General features: G+C 66.1%; 3 protein-coding genes across 7 annotated transcripts in view; 2 read left to right on the plus strand and 1 right to left on the minus strand.

Annotated features, from left to right (window-relative positions):
* The window catches only part of DNM2 (dynamin 2), a 40,212-nt gene extending 33,199 nt beyond the window's left edge, over positions 1-7,013 (plus strand). For 4 of the 5 annotated variants that reach the window (XM_062598500.1, XM_062598503.1, XM_062598501.1 and 1 more), the window contains 5 exons: positions 457-568; positions 1,119-1,283; positions 1,761-1,993; positions 2,133-2,387; positions 3,287-4,253. In XM_062598500.1, coding sequence (XP_062454484.1) covers positions 457-568; positions 1,119-1,283; positions 1,761-1,993; positions 2,133-2,387; positions 3,287-3,356 — 835 coding nt within the window. In that variant the 3' untranslated portion in view covers positions 3,357-4,253. Of the gene's footprint in view, positions 1-456; positions 569-1,118; positions 1,284-1,760; positions 1,994-2,132; positions 2,388-3,286; positions 4,254-6,446 lie in introns of those variants that run through there. The other variant, XM_062598505.1, reaches the window with a different exon arrangement.
* A 1,054-nt stretch (positions 7,014-8,067) lies between these two features.
* Positions 8,068-11,903, minus strand: TMED1 (transmembrane p24 trafficking protein 1). The gene is made up of 5 exons (XM_062598337.1): positions 11,896-11,903; positions 9,521-9,641; positions 8,846-8,943; positions 8,578-8,764; positions 8,068-8,453 (listed from the first exon to the last, which is right to left on the minus strand). The coding sequence occupies exons 1-5, from the start codon at positions 11,901-11,903 to the stop codon at positions 8,235-8,237; spliced, it is 633 nt and encodes a 210-aa protein (XP_062454321.1). The 3' UTR covers positions 8,068-8,234.
* A 940-nt stretch (positions 11,904-12,843) lies between these two features.
* On the plus strand, positions 12,844-14,991 carry C33H19orf38 (chromosome 33 C19orf38 homolog). Its single transcript, XM_062598338.1, has 8 exons — positions 12,844-12,880; positions 12,957-13,256; positions 13,499-13,576; positions 13,695-13,778; positions 14,167-14,194; positions 14,368-14,411; positions 14,523-14,560; positions 14,778-14,991. The coding sequence occupies exons 1-8, from the start codon at positions 12,844-12,846 to the stop codon at positions 14,901-14,903; spliced, it is 735 nt and encodes a 244-aa protein (XP_062454322.1). The 3' UTR covers positions 14,904-14,991.
* Positions 14,992-15,198: the final 207 nt, after the last annotated feature.

Below are 15,198 nucleotides of genomic sequence, written 5' to 3' on the forward strand. Positions count from 1 at the left end.
AGGGCTGTGAGCTCGGAAAGGAGACTGGGTGTCCAATGTGGGTATCTCCTGAAATCTCCGGGTAGGGCACCGGGCTCAGAATGTGGAGTACGCTCCGTGGTTGACTGGCTGATCGCGTTGCCTTGGCCTTGGTCAGCGCCCAAGCCATGTGTCCAGCTTCCCCTTCCACTTGGTATTGTGCTCCGAGGCAGAAGCAGCTGCAATCTGATGAAGGAGGATTTCTCTAGAGGAAGCAGCAGCTGCCAATATTTACACACACATTCTGCAGGGATTTCAGGCTTCCTCTGGCCCCTTGGTGGGAGGACTGGTGGTGCTGGAGACCTCGCTTGTGCTGCGTCCCATGGGCCCGCTGGCGTGGTCAGTGGAGTCTCCTGCCTCCACCATAACTGATAACCAGGCCTCCCGGTTGGTGTCAGCCCTTGGTCTTTACACCCAGCTCTGTTCCTTCTTGCCCAGGAACGTGTACAAAGATCTCCGTCAGATTGAGCTGGCCTGCGACTCCCAAGAAGATGTGGACAGCTGGAAGGCCTCTTTCCTCCGAGCAGGAGTTTACCCAGAGAAAGACCAAGTAAACAATCCCCCGACTTGTCAGACCCCCTCCCAGAAACAGGCTGGCCAAGGGGTGCAGCCCAAGACCAGCTTGGGGAGAGGCTGCCAGAGAAGCCTCCAGACTTAGTAGTAGTGAGCTATTGGCTTCAGTTCTCAAATTTTCAGTCCCTGTGTGTTATAGTAGGTTCTCAGGCCCATGTAGATACCGCGGTGGCTTCTCCCTGTCTCACGGTGTCCACAAGTCTAGACCGAGTGCTCCAGAAAATGCTTCAGTATTGCAGAATATACTGAACTTGAGCATGGTGCTACTTTGTGCTGTCCAGATGAATCTCTTAGTTTCTTCTGAGCTATGAAATCAACTCTATTTCTGAAAGCATCCACAGAAATACATGGAAAAGCTGGGGAGTAATTGTGGAGCGGAGGGGTTTCAGGCCACTCTTGTAAACCAGTCCTGGATGCGAACCCCCCTTGGCCACATCTCTCCTCACCCGCCGTCACTAGGAGTGACTTGGCTCCAAACGGGTCTGTGAGATCCTGACGGTAGCTTGTGCCCTGGTTTCCCTGCGCAGACGGAGAACGAAGATGGTGTCCAAGAGAACACCTTCTCCATGGACCCTCAGCTGGAGCGCCAGGTGGAAACCATCCGCAACCTTGTCGACTCCTACGTCAGCATCATCAACAAGTCCATCCGGGACCTCATGCCAAAGACGATAATGCACCTCATGATAAACAATGTGAGTGGCTGTGTTTGGGGCAGGGGGAGCCTTGGCCTGGCTGCAGCCCGCCCGGAGGGACGGGGAGCTCCTGGGCCCAGGACGTTCAGGGGCAGCACTCGCTGGGGAGGAGTCGTGAGCCCCCTCGGCGGATCAGCTGCACCGTGTTTGTCGCTGGGCCAGAGCGCAGCAATGGGATTTGATGATCTTTCGATTCTTAATTTTCCCGTCTTTGTGCTGTAGCTGCTTGGCTGCAGCTGTGCTGAGAAGGCAGTTTGAGTCTTGGCATTTGCTCCAGCCTAGTTCTAGCGATCCCGGGATGCTAAACCATCCCGCAGCTCCTGAGCGGCTGGGGCTCCGCTCGCCTTCCGGAGCTGGGATAAATGTGTCCTGGCTTCCTGTGCTGCTGTAGGTCCTTTAGCTCCTGCTTCCCCCGTTCCCATTCTCATGCGTTTAGTGTCTCAGGGCTGACCTCTACTTGCCGTCGGTTCTCTGCAGACCAAGGATTTCATCCACTCGGAGCTGTTGGCCTACCTGTACTCGTCCGCCGACCAGAACAGCCTGATGGAGGAGTCAGCTGACCAGGCGCAGAGGAGGGACGACATGCTGCGGATGTACCACGCCCTGAAAGAGGCCTTGAACATCATCGGCGATATCAGCACCAGCACGGTTTCCACACCGGTCCCCCCGCCCGTGGATGACACGTGGCTGCAGACGAGCAGCGGGCACAGGTACGCCGGGCAGGGACGGGCGCTCGGAGAAGGAATTGGAGGGGTGGGCAGCTCGGATTCGGGAGAGGGCCCTTGCCTGGGGGCGCAGCGGCCGCTAGCCGAGCGCCCCTTGCCCTGAGCTGCTTCCTCTCCTCCGCAGCCCCCCGCCTCAGCGCAGACCTGTCTCCGCCGTCCTGCCGCCGGGCCGGCCGCCCGCTGTGAGGGGCCCCACTCCGGGGCCGCCCTTGATCCCCATCCCCGCAGGGGGACCTTCCTCCTTCGCCGCTCCCCCCATCCCATCGCGCCCAGGACCTCAGAACATCTTCGCTGCTAACAACGACCCCTTCTCAGCCCCTCCTCAGATTCCGTCGCGGCCGGCGCGCATTCCCCCGGGCATCCCTCCAGGCGTGCCCAGGTAAGAGACCTTGCGTCAGCTGGCTGCCCCCGTGCCCGGGGGGTCCTCAGCCGGGCACCCGGCCCTCCCCAGGAGGTGGGCATGGGGATACCGGCTTCCAGCGCTACGTCCTTGGGCCACGCGCTGGCCCGAGCTCGCGTTAACGCCGCCGGCGCCGCCAGGGGCTGAGACCCTCGGTTAGAGGGGAGCTGGCGCGCAGGTTTTCCCAGCATAGCCGTTCTTCCTGGCTGGAATAGCACCTGCGAAGCAGCGTGTATCCCGCAGCGTAAGCCCAGGATGCAGGTTCCCATCCTCCCAGCAGCGGAGGTGGCAGGGACGAGGCAGCTGCCCTGCAAGGCTGTGCCGGGCAGCGTTCCCCGAGGCGGCCGTGCTGCCCGCGAGTCCCTTACCGCCCGGTGTGCCTCTGGAGATCCGTACAGACGGATCGGTCCATGCCGGCCGGCTGCCGGTGCCTCCCGGGACGCGGCAGGTCCGTCGCTGCGGCGGTTAGGGAGCGCCTGCGCCGCTGGCGGGCAGCCTGGGCGGCGATGGAGATCCCGCCGGATCGCGGAGTCGGCTGGGTTAGCGCCGGGCCGTCTTGCCTCGGTCTGCCCGTCTGGCTGGCTTTGGGCCCAGCCCCACTGGCGTCCCCGATTTTTGGCGCTGTTGGGTTGGGGGGGGGAGGAAACAGCGTGGCTTAGCAGGGAGAACGCGACCACGGTCCCGTTCCCAGCTTTGCTCTTCCGCGCCCGCCTCCCACCTGCAGCGACGCGGCTCCGGAGCGAGCTCCGCGTGCCGGGAGCGGCGGGGCGCAGCGGAGCCGAGGAGAGCGGCCGGCCCAAGGAGCCGCGCCGGGTCTCCCCCGCCGCCGTCCTTCCCCCCGGCTCACGCCTCTGTTCCCCTTGTTGTTCTCTCTGCAGCAGAAGACCCCCCGCCGCGCCGAACCGGCCGACCATTATCCGACCGGCCGAACCCTCCCTGCTCGATTAACCGCCCAGGGGCTGCTAGCGACTCCCGCGTGCCCGGAGCGGCTGCCCCACGCCTGCCGCTTTCGTTTGCCGTTTGGGGGGAGGGAGCAGGGGGGAGGAGGGGAAACCCCGCGTCTAATCTCTCGTTTTTAAAACCATCCTACCTGTGATCAGTCAGCAGAGCGGTTCAAGCCAAGGCCGATCCCCACCAGCACGCCGAGTCCCCTCCTTGGGACGGGCGCAGCGCATCCTCGCTTGTAAATACCGATGGCATCAGTTAAGGATGGGCGATGCCCCCCTCCCTCCCTCCTCTCGGCCGCGTCCGAGCTGGGAAGCGGGTAGTTGGCATTACGGTGCGAGGGGCTGGCGCAGGACGACCCGCCGGCGCCGGAGAAGCCCCCTAGCACTAGGTGCACCGAGTCCCGCTGTGCCCCGTGTGTAATAAACCGCGGAGGAGTATGTTCTTTGGGGATTGAATATTGCACTTTGTCAGAAATCCCCCCTCTCCCCCTTCCTCCGACACGCAAACGCTCAGCATTCTTGCCTTGGGATCGTCTGAATGTATGAGACGGGGACGGGAGAGCTCTGAGAGGCGGTTGACTCAAAGACTGTCGTCTTTTTTTGGCTGTGTGCAGAATCTCCTAAAGCTGCCGTTGAGGCTGATCAGATTCCTGCCTATATGCTTTCTTCTTCCTTTTCCTCCTCTTCCTCCTCCCCCGAGAATTTTTGTATTAATATATTATATATAAAACATAGTGATTTTTGTTTTTCTCTCCTGAACCCCTTACCTTGAAGTTGATTGCTAATCTGACCATAGTCTATATTTCAGTTTTTATAGCTTTGAGGAAAATTTATATATGGAAAATGATGGGACTGCAGATAGCGATTTGCTAATAAATCTAATACGCCGCAAGCAGGAGCAGACTGTCCAGGTAGTGCTTTTCTCAAGAGGTGCCGCTCAGCAGTAAACCTCAGGTATTTCTTCTGCAACACCTGCACTCGCCCCGGTCTGTAATTGGTGCTCACCTTAAAGTGGCCAGCAGCGCGCATACCGAGACGGTGCCTACACCGACTGCGAGTAGCGATCGTCAGCGACAAGAGAAACCCAAAGCCAGGCTGACCCCAAAAAAGAGACTGGAATAACGGGAGGAGACGTGCGGAGAGGTGGGTCCTGTGCAAAGAGCGCGTCGGAGCCTTCCGCCTCCCGCTCGCAGGCGGCGGGGAGCTCGAAGCCGCCCTCGATGAGGGCGGGCCTGGGCCGCCGGCGGCTGTTTGGGCCCCGGGGGCTCTCCGACGCCTGCGGAGCCGCAGCTTTTCCAAGCCCAGGGAGGAGGACGGGGAGCGTTCGGCCCCGCTGCGCCGGGCGGGAGAGTCCGGCCGCCCTCCGAGCCCCCGCGCGCGGCACGGGTCCTCCCGGGCGGTTCGGCGGCCTCCCCCGCGCCCCGCGCGGCTCCGAGGACGCCCTTAGCCGGGGGGAGCTTTGCTGTCGCAGCCTTGCTGTAGCGCCCGCGCCTTGAGCCGGCCGTGCCTCGGCCGCCGCCGCCGCCACGCCTTCCCGGAGAGTTAACGGCGTGTGCGCTGTCCCGCGGGGCTCTGGCTGGGAGCAGAGGTTGTAAATACTTATAAAGACTGTTAATTGTATAGGGAAAAAAAAGTTTTTTCAAAACATCAACTCCAGCCCTAGCCCGACCTTGCCGCCTGCAAGCCCGTGGCTCGGCCGGGGCGCACGGGAGGGGGCTGCAGCCCGGCCTGCCTTAACTCCGACCCCCGTCGAAGAGACTTTTCCGCAGGGGCCTGGGCCGCCCGTCCCTAATCCCCGGTGCTAACCCCGGCCGGGAGCAGCGCTGGGAGCCGGAGAGCCGCCGCGGCTCTGCCCGGCCCCGTGGCCCGGTGCCGGCCGCGCTCCTCCCTGCGCCGTCCCCCCTCCCTGGTGTTGCCCCTGCTGAGACGGCCCAGGGGCCTCCGTCGCGCTCGTCCCGCGTGGCCGAAGCGGCCCGTACGCGTCTCTCCTGTTCCTTCGGTTTGCCAATGTGTAAGTGCCTCCATTCTGTATCCTATTAATAAACTAAAAAGAAAAAAAAATAAAGGGAAAAAAAACTCTTCTGGTGAAAGTTCCGGGCACTTTGTGGTGTTTTCTGTCTCATCCCTACCTTCCCTCCTGTCTTTTCCTCCGGTGTCTGGCTGCCGGTGGCTGCGACCGAGGGGCTTGGCGAGGGCTCGATGCCGCAGGCGGCAGCAGGAGCCGCGACCCTCCCGGACTGCGCCGCGCGAGCCCCTCGGCCGCCTCCTTCCAAAAGGGAAGTCGGGAATTCTGCAGCGGCTCTGGGAGCCGGGCTGCAGAGCTGCTCCCCGGGGGGCACTGGCTTTCCAGAACCAACCCCCGGACCCAGTGGGTCTCGGTGCGAGACGGAGGCGTCGCTCCGGCCGAGCCGGGACGAGGCAGAACCCGCCGCTCCTTTAGGCCTGGCCGCCGTCCTCCCCGTGGCGCCCGGGGGCTCCCGCCTCCGGCAGCGGGCTGGAGCCGGGCGGCCCTGCGGGGCCCCGGGCGGGCGCCGCCGTCGCTGCTCCCCGGGGGCTGTTTCTGCTTCGCTGCTGCTCGCCGGCGGTGCGGCGCCGGCCGGCCGCAGGCCTGGCCACGCGATGGAGCTGCAGGACGCGCGAGGAAGGGCCGGGGCCGGCCGAAGCCTCCCCTCCCCTCCCGGCACCGCAGCAGCGCGCAAGCGTGCGAAGCTCCGGCGTTGCGAGCGGGCAGGAGGGGAGCCCAAATCGGGTGCAAAGCTAAAAGGGGATTTGGGGGGTTTTGCTGCCCGCAGCCGAGACGGGGGCCACCGGGAGCAAAGTCGCGGGGCCTCAGCCGAGTCGCTGCAACCAGCTGCTAATTGGAGGACTCTAACGAGGGAGCTGATGAAAGGCGGTCGCCTTCCCAGCTGGCCGAGATCACCAAGCCCCTTCCCCTCCTGGGCCTGGCCGGGCTCCCCCGGAGCGGTTGGAAGCGCTCCGGGAGGGCGGGAGCTGCCTGCCGGGATGCAGCGCAGGGCTCTGGGTAGCACAGATACGTGCAAACACCTTTTATTATTATTATTCTCCCTCTTTCTTTCTTTCTTGCAACCAGGCGCCCGGCTCCCTCCCGGCCGTTCTTCTGACCAGCCGCCAGTCCCGCTGCTCCCCACCGGCTCGCGCCCCCCCAAGCGGCTCTGCCGGGCGAAGCCACGATCCGGGAGGCCGGAGACGCCTCTGCCACCTCCGCCGCGCGGCGCCGGGGACGGGACGCGGCCTCGGCTCTCGAGCCAGGCACAAAGTACGTGGCAAGGGGCGCGCGCACGAGGGGGTTCCCGGTGCCGGGAGGTTCTGATCCTGGGTAACAGCATCCTCCCCGTCGGCTCCCACGGCAGCAGGGAGCCCGCAGAGCCGGATTTGGCTTTCCTCAGGCCGACCGACTTCTCTGGGCTCCTTTTACCTCCGTCACTGTACGTAAACCGGGATCTAACGGATAAAGATCCCCCTCCCTGAGCGCGGGAGCGGCTCCAGCTCGCCTCGCCCCACCTGCAAAGTTGCGGGCAACTCTGCACTGACCGAAGGGATTTGCCCTTCCCTTTCGCGGGCGGCGCGCGAGGGGCCCAAGGGGCGTCTTCCAGGGACGCGGCGGGGGCAGAAACACATAAAATACCTCCACGGTTCACCCCGTGTTTGGAGTGTTTCTTCTCCCCCCCCCCAACCCAGCTGCCTCCCCCCGTTTAGGGACGCCAGGGATACTTGCGTGCGGGCAGGGCTGGGCCTGGCCCCGCTCCCTGCCTGATAAGCGATGCAGGATGGAGAACCCTCTCCCAGTGCCCTTTTCCCTCGGGAATACGCTCCCGTTGCCCTCTGACTCCCCTCGGTTTAGAGGGCAACGGCTGCAGTTCGTACAGCCCCAGGGCAGGACTAAGACTATAACCTAACTTGGGTTCACGGTGACCGACGCGTCGCCTTTAATGCTCAGCGGAGATTTCTTCCTAAAAGGCTTGGTCAGGTGGAGCTGATGGACGGCTCCGCGGTGAGTAAACGCAGCCAGGTCATCCAGCCACGGATCTGCTGCTCGAAGGGGGCCTGGGACCGGGAACACGTCCCCAGAGCAGAGGTGCAGCCCTGGACACCAGATCCTTCCACGTGGGGCAGACTAGGAACGGTTTGGGGCTCAGCCGGGGCAGGGAACACAGATGCACCGTGCCCAAAGCGGGACAGGGAGACACGTGGCACCCTGAGGGGCGGGAATTGCAAAGAAGGGGGCAAATATCCCCTCAACGTTGCGAGCCGGAGGCAGCCGAAGCAGCGGGATCCCGCGGGGAAGATCCCAGTGTGCGGGCAGGGAAGGAAGCAGAGGGGCCAGCGCTGGCTGGAGCCGGGCTGCTCCTTCCCCGGGGGGCCGGGCGCTGCGCAGAGCCACCCGCGTAGGTCGCGTCCCAGCGAAGAGGAGCAGCTGTGGGAATCAGCCGCGCTCGCGTCGCGCGTCCGGTCCAAGGAAGAGCCGAGGAGAGAAGCGGTTTCTGGGCGCGTTCCCGCGGGGAGAGGGAACACCGGCGCCGCGTGGGTATCCCCGGCTCCCAGGGGAGAGCGGGACGCTCCGGAGACACCGCCGTGGGGGGGGGAAACGGACCGACTTCGGCCCCTCGGTTTCGCACCCGCGGCGTCCCAGCGTGACTCCCCTCCCCTCCCCGGCCCTCCGCTCGCTACGGCTCCAAAGCACCGATGCCATCGGGGGTAAAATCTGGCTGGTTTTAATCCCCGCAGCCAGGGCGGGGAGGGGAGAAGCAGCAGTTTGAGATGTAGTCAGTCGAGCGGGCGGAAAGGCGCGCGTCCCTCCGGCTCTGCCGTCGGCTCCGTACCGTCCCTGCGGGCAGCAGAGCCCCGTCCCGGCCGCCTTCTACGTCCGCACCTGCCTCTTGTCCTCGAAGAGGCTCTTCAGCATGTACACCTGGAGGAAGGCCACCACCACGAGCACGCCCAGGTTCACCGCCGACCAGAAGTTCACCCGGCCCAGGTTGCTTTCCTGCAGGTTGCGGTCCCTCGCTTCGAAGGCTCGCAGCAGCGTCTGCATCTGGATGCTCCGCTCCAGGCGGCTCTTCATGGTCTCGATGGATTCCTGGGCACAGAGCACGGAAACGCCAGTCGGCAGCTGGGACCAGTCGGAGGCAGCGACTGGGCCGAGCCCTGCCGGGATTCCCGCCTGCCTCCCCCCAGCCCTTCGCACCGTCCCCACCGCCCACCTTTATGTCCTCGATCTTGATATCGAGCATGTCTTCGGGCTCCACCGCCTCCATCCAGTTGTCCGCGTCGTCGTCATCGTCCTGGGCGCTGTCGAAGATGAGCTCGAAGAACACCAGCTTCTCCGAGATGGTGCTGAAGGAGTTGTCGAAGCAGAGCTTGTAGTCGCCGGCCTCCGTGGGCTCCACGCTGCAGAGAGGAGAGCGCGAGGGTGAGCGCGGCGGGGCCAGGCCGGGCTGCGGCGGGGCGGCACGACGGCGCAGGACTCACGTGTGCACCCCGTCCGATTTCCGGTACTCGCTGACCAGCAGCAGCCCCGAGGGGCTCTCCAAGGAGAAGTCGACATCCAGCCCGGCTCCGCCGATCACCTGGGGTGGCGACGCGGCCGTGAGCAGCGGGGATGGTGGCACCGGGTCCGTCCGTCCGTCCGTCCCCCTCCCAGTGCCCCGATTCCCCCAGCACCAGCCCAAGAGTCCCAGTGCGCCAAGACTGTGTCCCTGGCCTGACCCCCCCCCCGAACCCTCAAAACCCTCCCAGCTGCCCCAAACGCTGCCAGCACCAGCTGTTCCCCAAATCCTTCTGTTCCCCCCCCCAAAAAATCCTGACAGCACTGACACCCCCCCAGCCCTCCTGCTCCCCTCCAGACCCTGCCAGTAACGATCCCAAATCCCCCCAAATCCAGATGATAGCGACACTCCCTCCAAATCCCCGTTTCTCCCCAAAATCCTGCCACTACCAACCACCCCTAAAATCCCACTGCTTCTCCCCAAAATCCTGCCGCTACCAACCACCTCTAAAATCCCTGTTTCTCCCCAAAATTCTGCAGGTAAACCCTATTCTCCCCCCGCCCACATCCAGCTCCCCCCGCTCCCCCGGTACCGGCTCCCCCCGGCCCCGCCCCCCCCGGTACCGGCCGCCCCCCCCCCGGTGCCGGCCCGCCCGCACCTGGTACTCGGCCTCCATGGAGGCGTTGCCGGGCGCGCCCTGGTAGAAGCACTCGCGGCGCCCCGCCGGCAGCACGAACGTGACCTCGGCGTCGGGCGGCGGCGGCGGCGCGGCGCGCGGCCCGGCCCAGGGCGCCAGCGCCAGCAGCCACAGCCAGCGCGCCGCCATGTTCCGCCCGCGCTGCGCCGCCCCGGCGCGACGTGGCGCCGAAGGGCCCCGGCGGCGCGGGGCGTCCGCGGCGGCCGCCTGAGGCGGGAGCTGCCCGGCGGCCCGCCGCGGCGCAGCGGCTGATCAGGCGGCGCCGCGGCCGCCCGCGACCGGGGTCCTCGAGGACGGCCCCACAGGCCCGCCTCCTCCGGGATCCTCTGAGCTCATTGGCTGCCCCGCTGCCCCTCCCCAAAGCGCGCTGCACCCTAACTTCTCATTGGTCGGAGCGCGGAGCAGAGCCCGCCTCCTCCGCAAGCATTGGCCAACCCCAAATCGGCGTCTTGCCCGAACGGCGGCGCTGGGCCCGCCCCCGAGGGGAGCCAAGCTCCCAGCGTGCACTGGGGCGGGGTCAGGGGTCAGGCGGGGGCAGAGGGCGGGGGCGGGGGGCGGGTGTATGGGGGGGTCGTGGGGCAGTTTGGGAGGCCCCGGGGCAGGTGTGGGGGGTCGTGGGGCAGGTCGAGAAGTCCTAGGGCAGGTGTGGGGGGTCGTGGGGCAGTTTGGGAGGCCCCAGGGCAGGTGTGGGGGGTTCGTGGGGCAGGTCGAGCGGCCCCAGGGCAGGTGTGGGGGGTCGTGGGGCAGTTTGGGAGGCCCCGGGGCAGGTGTGGGGGGTTCGTGGGGCAGGTCGAGCGGCCCCAGGGCAGGTGTGGGGGGTCGTGGGGCAGTTTGGGAGGCCCCAGGGCAGGTGTGGGGGGTTCGTGGGGCAGGTCGAGAGGCCCCGGGGCAGGTGTAGGGGTTCGTGGGGCAGGTCGAGAAGTCCTAGGGCAGGTGTAGGGGGGTCATGGGGCAGGTCGAGAAGTCCTAGGGCAGGTGTAGGGGGTTGTGGGGCAGGTCGAGAGGCCCCAGGGCAGGTGTAGGGGGCCGTGGGGCAGGTCGAGAGGCCCCAGGGCAGGTGTGGGGGGTCGTGGGGCAGTTTGGGAGGCCCCAGGGCAGGTGTGGGGGGGTCGTGGGGCAGGTCGAGAGGCCCCGGGGCAGGTGTGGGGGGTCGTGGGGCAGTTTGGGAGGCCCCAGGGCAGGTGTGGGGGGTTCGTGGGGCAGGTCGAGAGGCCCCGGGGCAGGTGTAGGGGTTCGTGGGGCAGGTCGAGAGGCCCCAGGGCAGGTGTGGGGGGTTCGTGGGGCAGGTCGAGAGGCCCCGGGGCAGGTGTAGGGGGCCGTGGGGCAGGTCGAGACGCCCCAGAGCAGGTGTGGGGGTTCTTTGGGCAGTTTGGGAGGCCCCAGGGCAGGTGTGGGGAGTCGTGGGGCAGGTCGAGAGGCCCCAGGGCAGGTGTAGGGGGTTCGTGGGGCAGGTCGAGAGGCCCCAGGGCAGGTGTGGGGAGTCGTGGGGCAGGTCGAGAGGCCCCAGGGCAGGTGTGGGGGGTTCGTGGGGCAGGTCGAGAGGCCCCGGGGCAGGTGTAGGGGGCCGTGGGGCAGGTCGAGACGCCCCAGAGCAGGTGTGGGGGTTCTTTGGGCAGTTTGGGAGGCCCCAGGGCAGGTGTAGGGGGTTCGTGGGGCAGGTCGAGAGGCCCCAGGGCAGGTGTGGGGAGTCGTGGGGCAGGTCGAGAGGCCCCAGGGCAGGTGTAGGGGGTTCGTGGGGCAGGTCGAGAGGCCCCAGGGCAGGTGTGGGGGGTCGTGGGGCAGGTCGAGAGGCCCTAGGGCAGGTGTAGGGGGTTCTTTGGGCAGTTTGGGAGGCCCCGGGGCAGGTGTGGGGGGTCGTGGGGCAGGTCGAGAGGCCCCGGGGCAGGTGTAGGGGGTCGTGGAGCAGTTTGGGAGGCCCCAGGGCAGGTGTGGGGGTTCTTTGGGCAGTTTGGGAGGCCCCAGGGCAGGTGTGGGGGGTCGTGGGGCAGGTCGAGAGGCCCCGGGGCAGGTGTAGGGGGTCGTGGGGCAGTTTGGGAGGCCCCAGGGCAGGTGTGGGGGTTCTTTGGGCAGTTTGGGAGGCCCCAGGGCAGGTGTGGGGGGTCGTGGGGCAGTTTGGGAGGCCCCAGGGCAGGTGTGGGGGGTTGTGGGGCAGGTCGAGAGGCCCCGGGGCAGGTGTAGGGGGTTGCGGGGCAGGTTTAGGGTGTCATGGGGCGGGTTAGGAGGCCTCATGGCAGGCCAAGGGGTTAGAGGGCTGGTTGGGGGGTCAGCGGACAGGCTGGGATACCCTGGGGTGATGGGTGGGGCTGAGGGGGCAGCTTTGGGAGCTCAGCAGTGACCTGAGCATCCTGGAGCAGGTCTAGGGCATTGTGGGGCTGATTGGGAGGCCTCAGGGCAGGTCTAGGAGGTTACGGGGCAGATTTGGGGGCCCGATGGGCAGGTCTCTGGGATTATGGGGCAGGTTGGGAAGCCCAGGACGCGGATCTAGGGGGTCTGGGGCAGATAGGGAGCCCCAGGGAGGTCTGGGGGGTGGTGGGGCAGGTTTGGAAGCCCCCGGGCAGGTCTAGGGGGCAGATTCATCAGTGAGGACATGGGTTGGGGTCTCGGGCAGCTGCTCTCGGGGGGCAAAGACCGAACAAGAGCCCTGCGTGCCTGCCGGCGCGTTGGGTATCCGCGCCGTAAACCCGTGTGAGGTGTGTCTCCCTGTCCGGCGAGTCTCGGGCTTATTCATCGTTTCCTGCCCGGGCCGTTGCATAAGCCTTGCTTTGTTCCACCTCAGAGGCAGCTGCGTTTCATTAGCGGGTGAAGTGATTTCTTCAGAGGTTGGGGAAGCGTTTGGGAATAAATACAGCGAAAAATGTAAGAGTTTCTCAACCCGTGCTCACACGTGTGGAGCTGCCGGGAGATTTGCATCTGGGTTACGGTCTTCGTTACACAAGTGTCGGCTTGGAGCAGCTCCTGGATGTACCTGGTGCCTAACTGCTCCTCTGCTTATACCACCGTGATAATTCAGAAACAACCCCAGCGGATCACATTCAGTGTCAGATGAGTCTCTCGTGCCCAGAACATGGTGTGTAATTCACGTTACTTTGGGTATCGTGGCTGGAAAACGCCTCTTTTTGCGATGGGAATAGTAAAACACAATCTGTTCTTGGGCATCTTCTGTCATTTCCTTCCTGGGTGATGAAACTTCATCTTAAGCAAAAAGCTTCTTCTTTTCTACCGAGAACTTGTGTGCCTCTGGGTCTCGTTTGTGGGGCTGTCTGAGTCCCAGGCCCATTCGGAGGATGATGATGGTGATGAAGTTTCTCTTCCTTGTGGCTGGTATGTTTTCCTTTTCTCGAATTCCACGCGACTGGAGATGTCCGCTCGCCCGCTCACCCTCCTCTTCCTCCCTCAGGAGCCGTGGCAGCCCCCGAGCTCTCCCCGCCTCCGCTCAGCTTGCTCTCCGGAGAAGAAGGGGGTCCCGTTCGGATCAGCTGCTTTTCCCCAAGGAACTACGCCGGCAGCACGTTCGAGCTCTTTGGCACGGGTGCGAGCCGCCCGGTGCAGAGCGTCTCCGCCGAGCCGGGCCAGTACAAAGTCGACTTCATCCTGGACGGGGCCGGCCTGGGCTCCCGGTGCTACCGGTGCCGGTACAGGAGCTACAATGGAAGCGCCTGGCAGAGCTCCCACTTCAGCGCGGAGGTCATGGTGAACGGTGCGGGCCGCGCGCACGCCGGGGGGACGCGGCCGGGCCGCGCCGGGGCCCACGGGGACGCCGACCCTGCCTCGAAGCCTCCAGCTGAGCCGGCAGCATCGGCCCGTCAGCCGAGGGGCGCCGGAGTCCCGGGCCCCGCCGAGGGGTTGGCGCGAGGGGTCGCGACGGGGAGCAGCTCCCGGCTTTGGGCCGGGGGCGGCCCGCGGGACGCCGCGGCTGATCCCCGCCGTCTCCGTTCCCAGCCTCGGCCGACTCGAGCTGCGCTGCCCCGGCCGTCCCGAGCAGCCCGCCCCAGCCCACGGCGATGACCCTGCAGCAAGGTAGCGGCCCGGGGCCGTCGGGGGAACGAGCCGTGCTCCGTGGCAGCCGTGCCCCGCGGCAAGTTAACCCCCCCCCGCCGGCAGCCGGGCGACAGCAGCGTTTCCCCTCGTTTTCCAGCTCGCTCCTGGATCCTCCCGGTCGCTCTGAGCGTGGCCGGCCTCGTGCTGCTCGTGGCGGTGCTGGCGGTGGTGGCCCAGCGAGGTGCGTGGAGGGGCGGACGCTGCCCCTCGTCTTTCTCTCCCGGATCCCAGCTCTGCGGATGGGGGTTTGCGCCTACGTTAGTCACCCGCCGGCTCCCTGCCGGGGGGGGCGGACCGTGGTTAGACGCTGCCTCGGGGTCAAATGTGCGCTGAGGGGGGTCCCTTCCCTCGTTCCCCCTTGCTCAGAGGTGGCATGAATCACCCAGAGAGATCACAGCTTTGGGGAGAGCTGAAGTGAGATGCCACCAGCCGGGTTTAATGCACCCACGTGGCTCCCGCGTCCCCCCCGGGCTTTACCAGACGGGGCAGGGCTCTGCCTGCCGCGTCCCGCAGCAAAGCCGCGGCTTTACCACAGCGACGCCGCAAACATCTGTTTTCTTTCCTACCAGCCAAGGCCAGAAGACAGCGGACAAAGAGGTGAGAGGGGCGCGAGCTGGTGCACCCGGGGGAAGCGGCCCCGAGGATTCAAAGTCACCCGGGATTCTCGGTCCCGCGGGCGCCCCGGCGCCTTTGCCCTCCCCGAGCAGGCGAGAGCGGCAGCGCGGTGGCAAATTTCGCTTCGCTGGGGTTTCATTGGCTCTGTTTTGCAGGGAGCAGGAGTCGTGCTGGACGGAGACGCGATATCCCACGACAGGTGAGGCCCGGGGGGAGCCGGAGGGGTCTCGCGGCGCAGCCGTGCTGGGGCCGAGCGGGGTCCGCGGCGGGGAAACGCTCTGAAAAACACTCCCGTCCCTTTTCCTCGCAGAGCTTTCCTACGAGAACTGCGCGTTCCCCGTCTCCCTGGTGAGTCGCTGCTGGAGACCGTCCGAGGGGAGAGCTGGCGCGGGACGCGGCCGGCTCCCGGCAGCCGCCGGTCTGGGAGTGGGGGCGTTTCCCAGGCCCGGCCCGGGGTTCGGCTCGGGTCGGGATGTCCCCGCGCGCGGCCGTCCCGGCGGAGGGGCTGCGGCGCTCGGCTCATCCCCGCCACCCTCCCCTGCCCACGCGCCGCCCCCGAAAGCAGAGCGGACGCTGGGGAGCCGAGAGCGGCCGCGGCACCGCCCCGTCCCCGGAGCCCCCGGAGAGGAGCCCCGCCGGCGCTTCCTTCCCGGAGACGCCCCACTTCAGCACCTTCAAGGCTTTCGAGTGACCCCAGCGATGCCCAGACGCGCTGGCGCCGTCCCCACCGTGCCTGAGATGTTACCCCGGGACTCCCAGCTGCTCCGGGGCGCCTGGCTCAGCCCCGCGCAGCGGTGCCGACGCTGAGTCCAGCCTTTCCTGGGAAAACCACGCCAGGAGGACGGAGCACGGCTGTCGGAGGAGGCCCGGCTGCACCCCTGCAGCTCCGCGGAGCAGGGCAGGATGGAGGGCACGCGGCAGCGTGGACGAGGGGCTTTCCCGGCCACGGGCCCTGGAGGGGATCGGGATAGGAGAGGATGTTCAGA

The sequence above is a fragment of the Rhea pennata genome, chromosome 33, assembly GCF_028389875.1.
Source record: "Rhea pennata isolate bPtePen1 chromosome 33, bPtePen1.pri, whole genome shotgun sequence".
In the NCBI taxonomy this organism is placed as follows: domain Eukaryota; kingdom Metazoa; phylum Chordata; class Aves; order Rheiformes; family Rheidae; genus Rhea; species Rhea pennata.

Coding starts and splice junctions, on each gene's coding strand:
- TMED1 (XM_062598337.1), bottom strand. Junction 8,944..9,520: donor CCATGGAGGCCGAGTACCAG/GTGCGGGCGGGC, acceptor TCGCCACCCCAG/GTGATCGGCGGAGCCGGGCT. Junction 8,765..8,845: donor AAATCGGACGGGGTGCACAC/GTGAGTCCTGCG, acceptor TCCTCTCTGCAG/CGTGGAGCCCACGGAGGCCG.
- C33H19orf38 (XM_062598338.1), top strand. CDS start 12,844: ATGATGATGGTGATGAAGTTTCTCTTCCTTGTGGCTG. Junction 13,779..14,166: donor GGCGGTGGTGGCCCAGCGAG/GTGCGTGGAGGG, acceptor CTTTCCTACCAG/CCAAGGCCAGAAGACAGCGG. Junction 14,412..14,522: donor GACGCGATATCCCACGACAG/GTGAGGCCCGGG, acceptor TTTTCCTCGCAG/AGCTTTCCTACGAGAACTGC.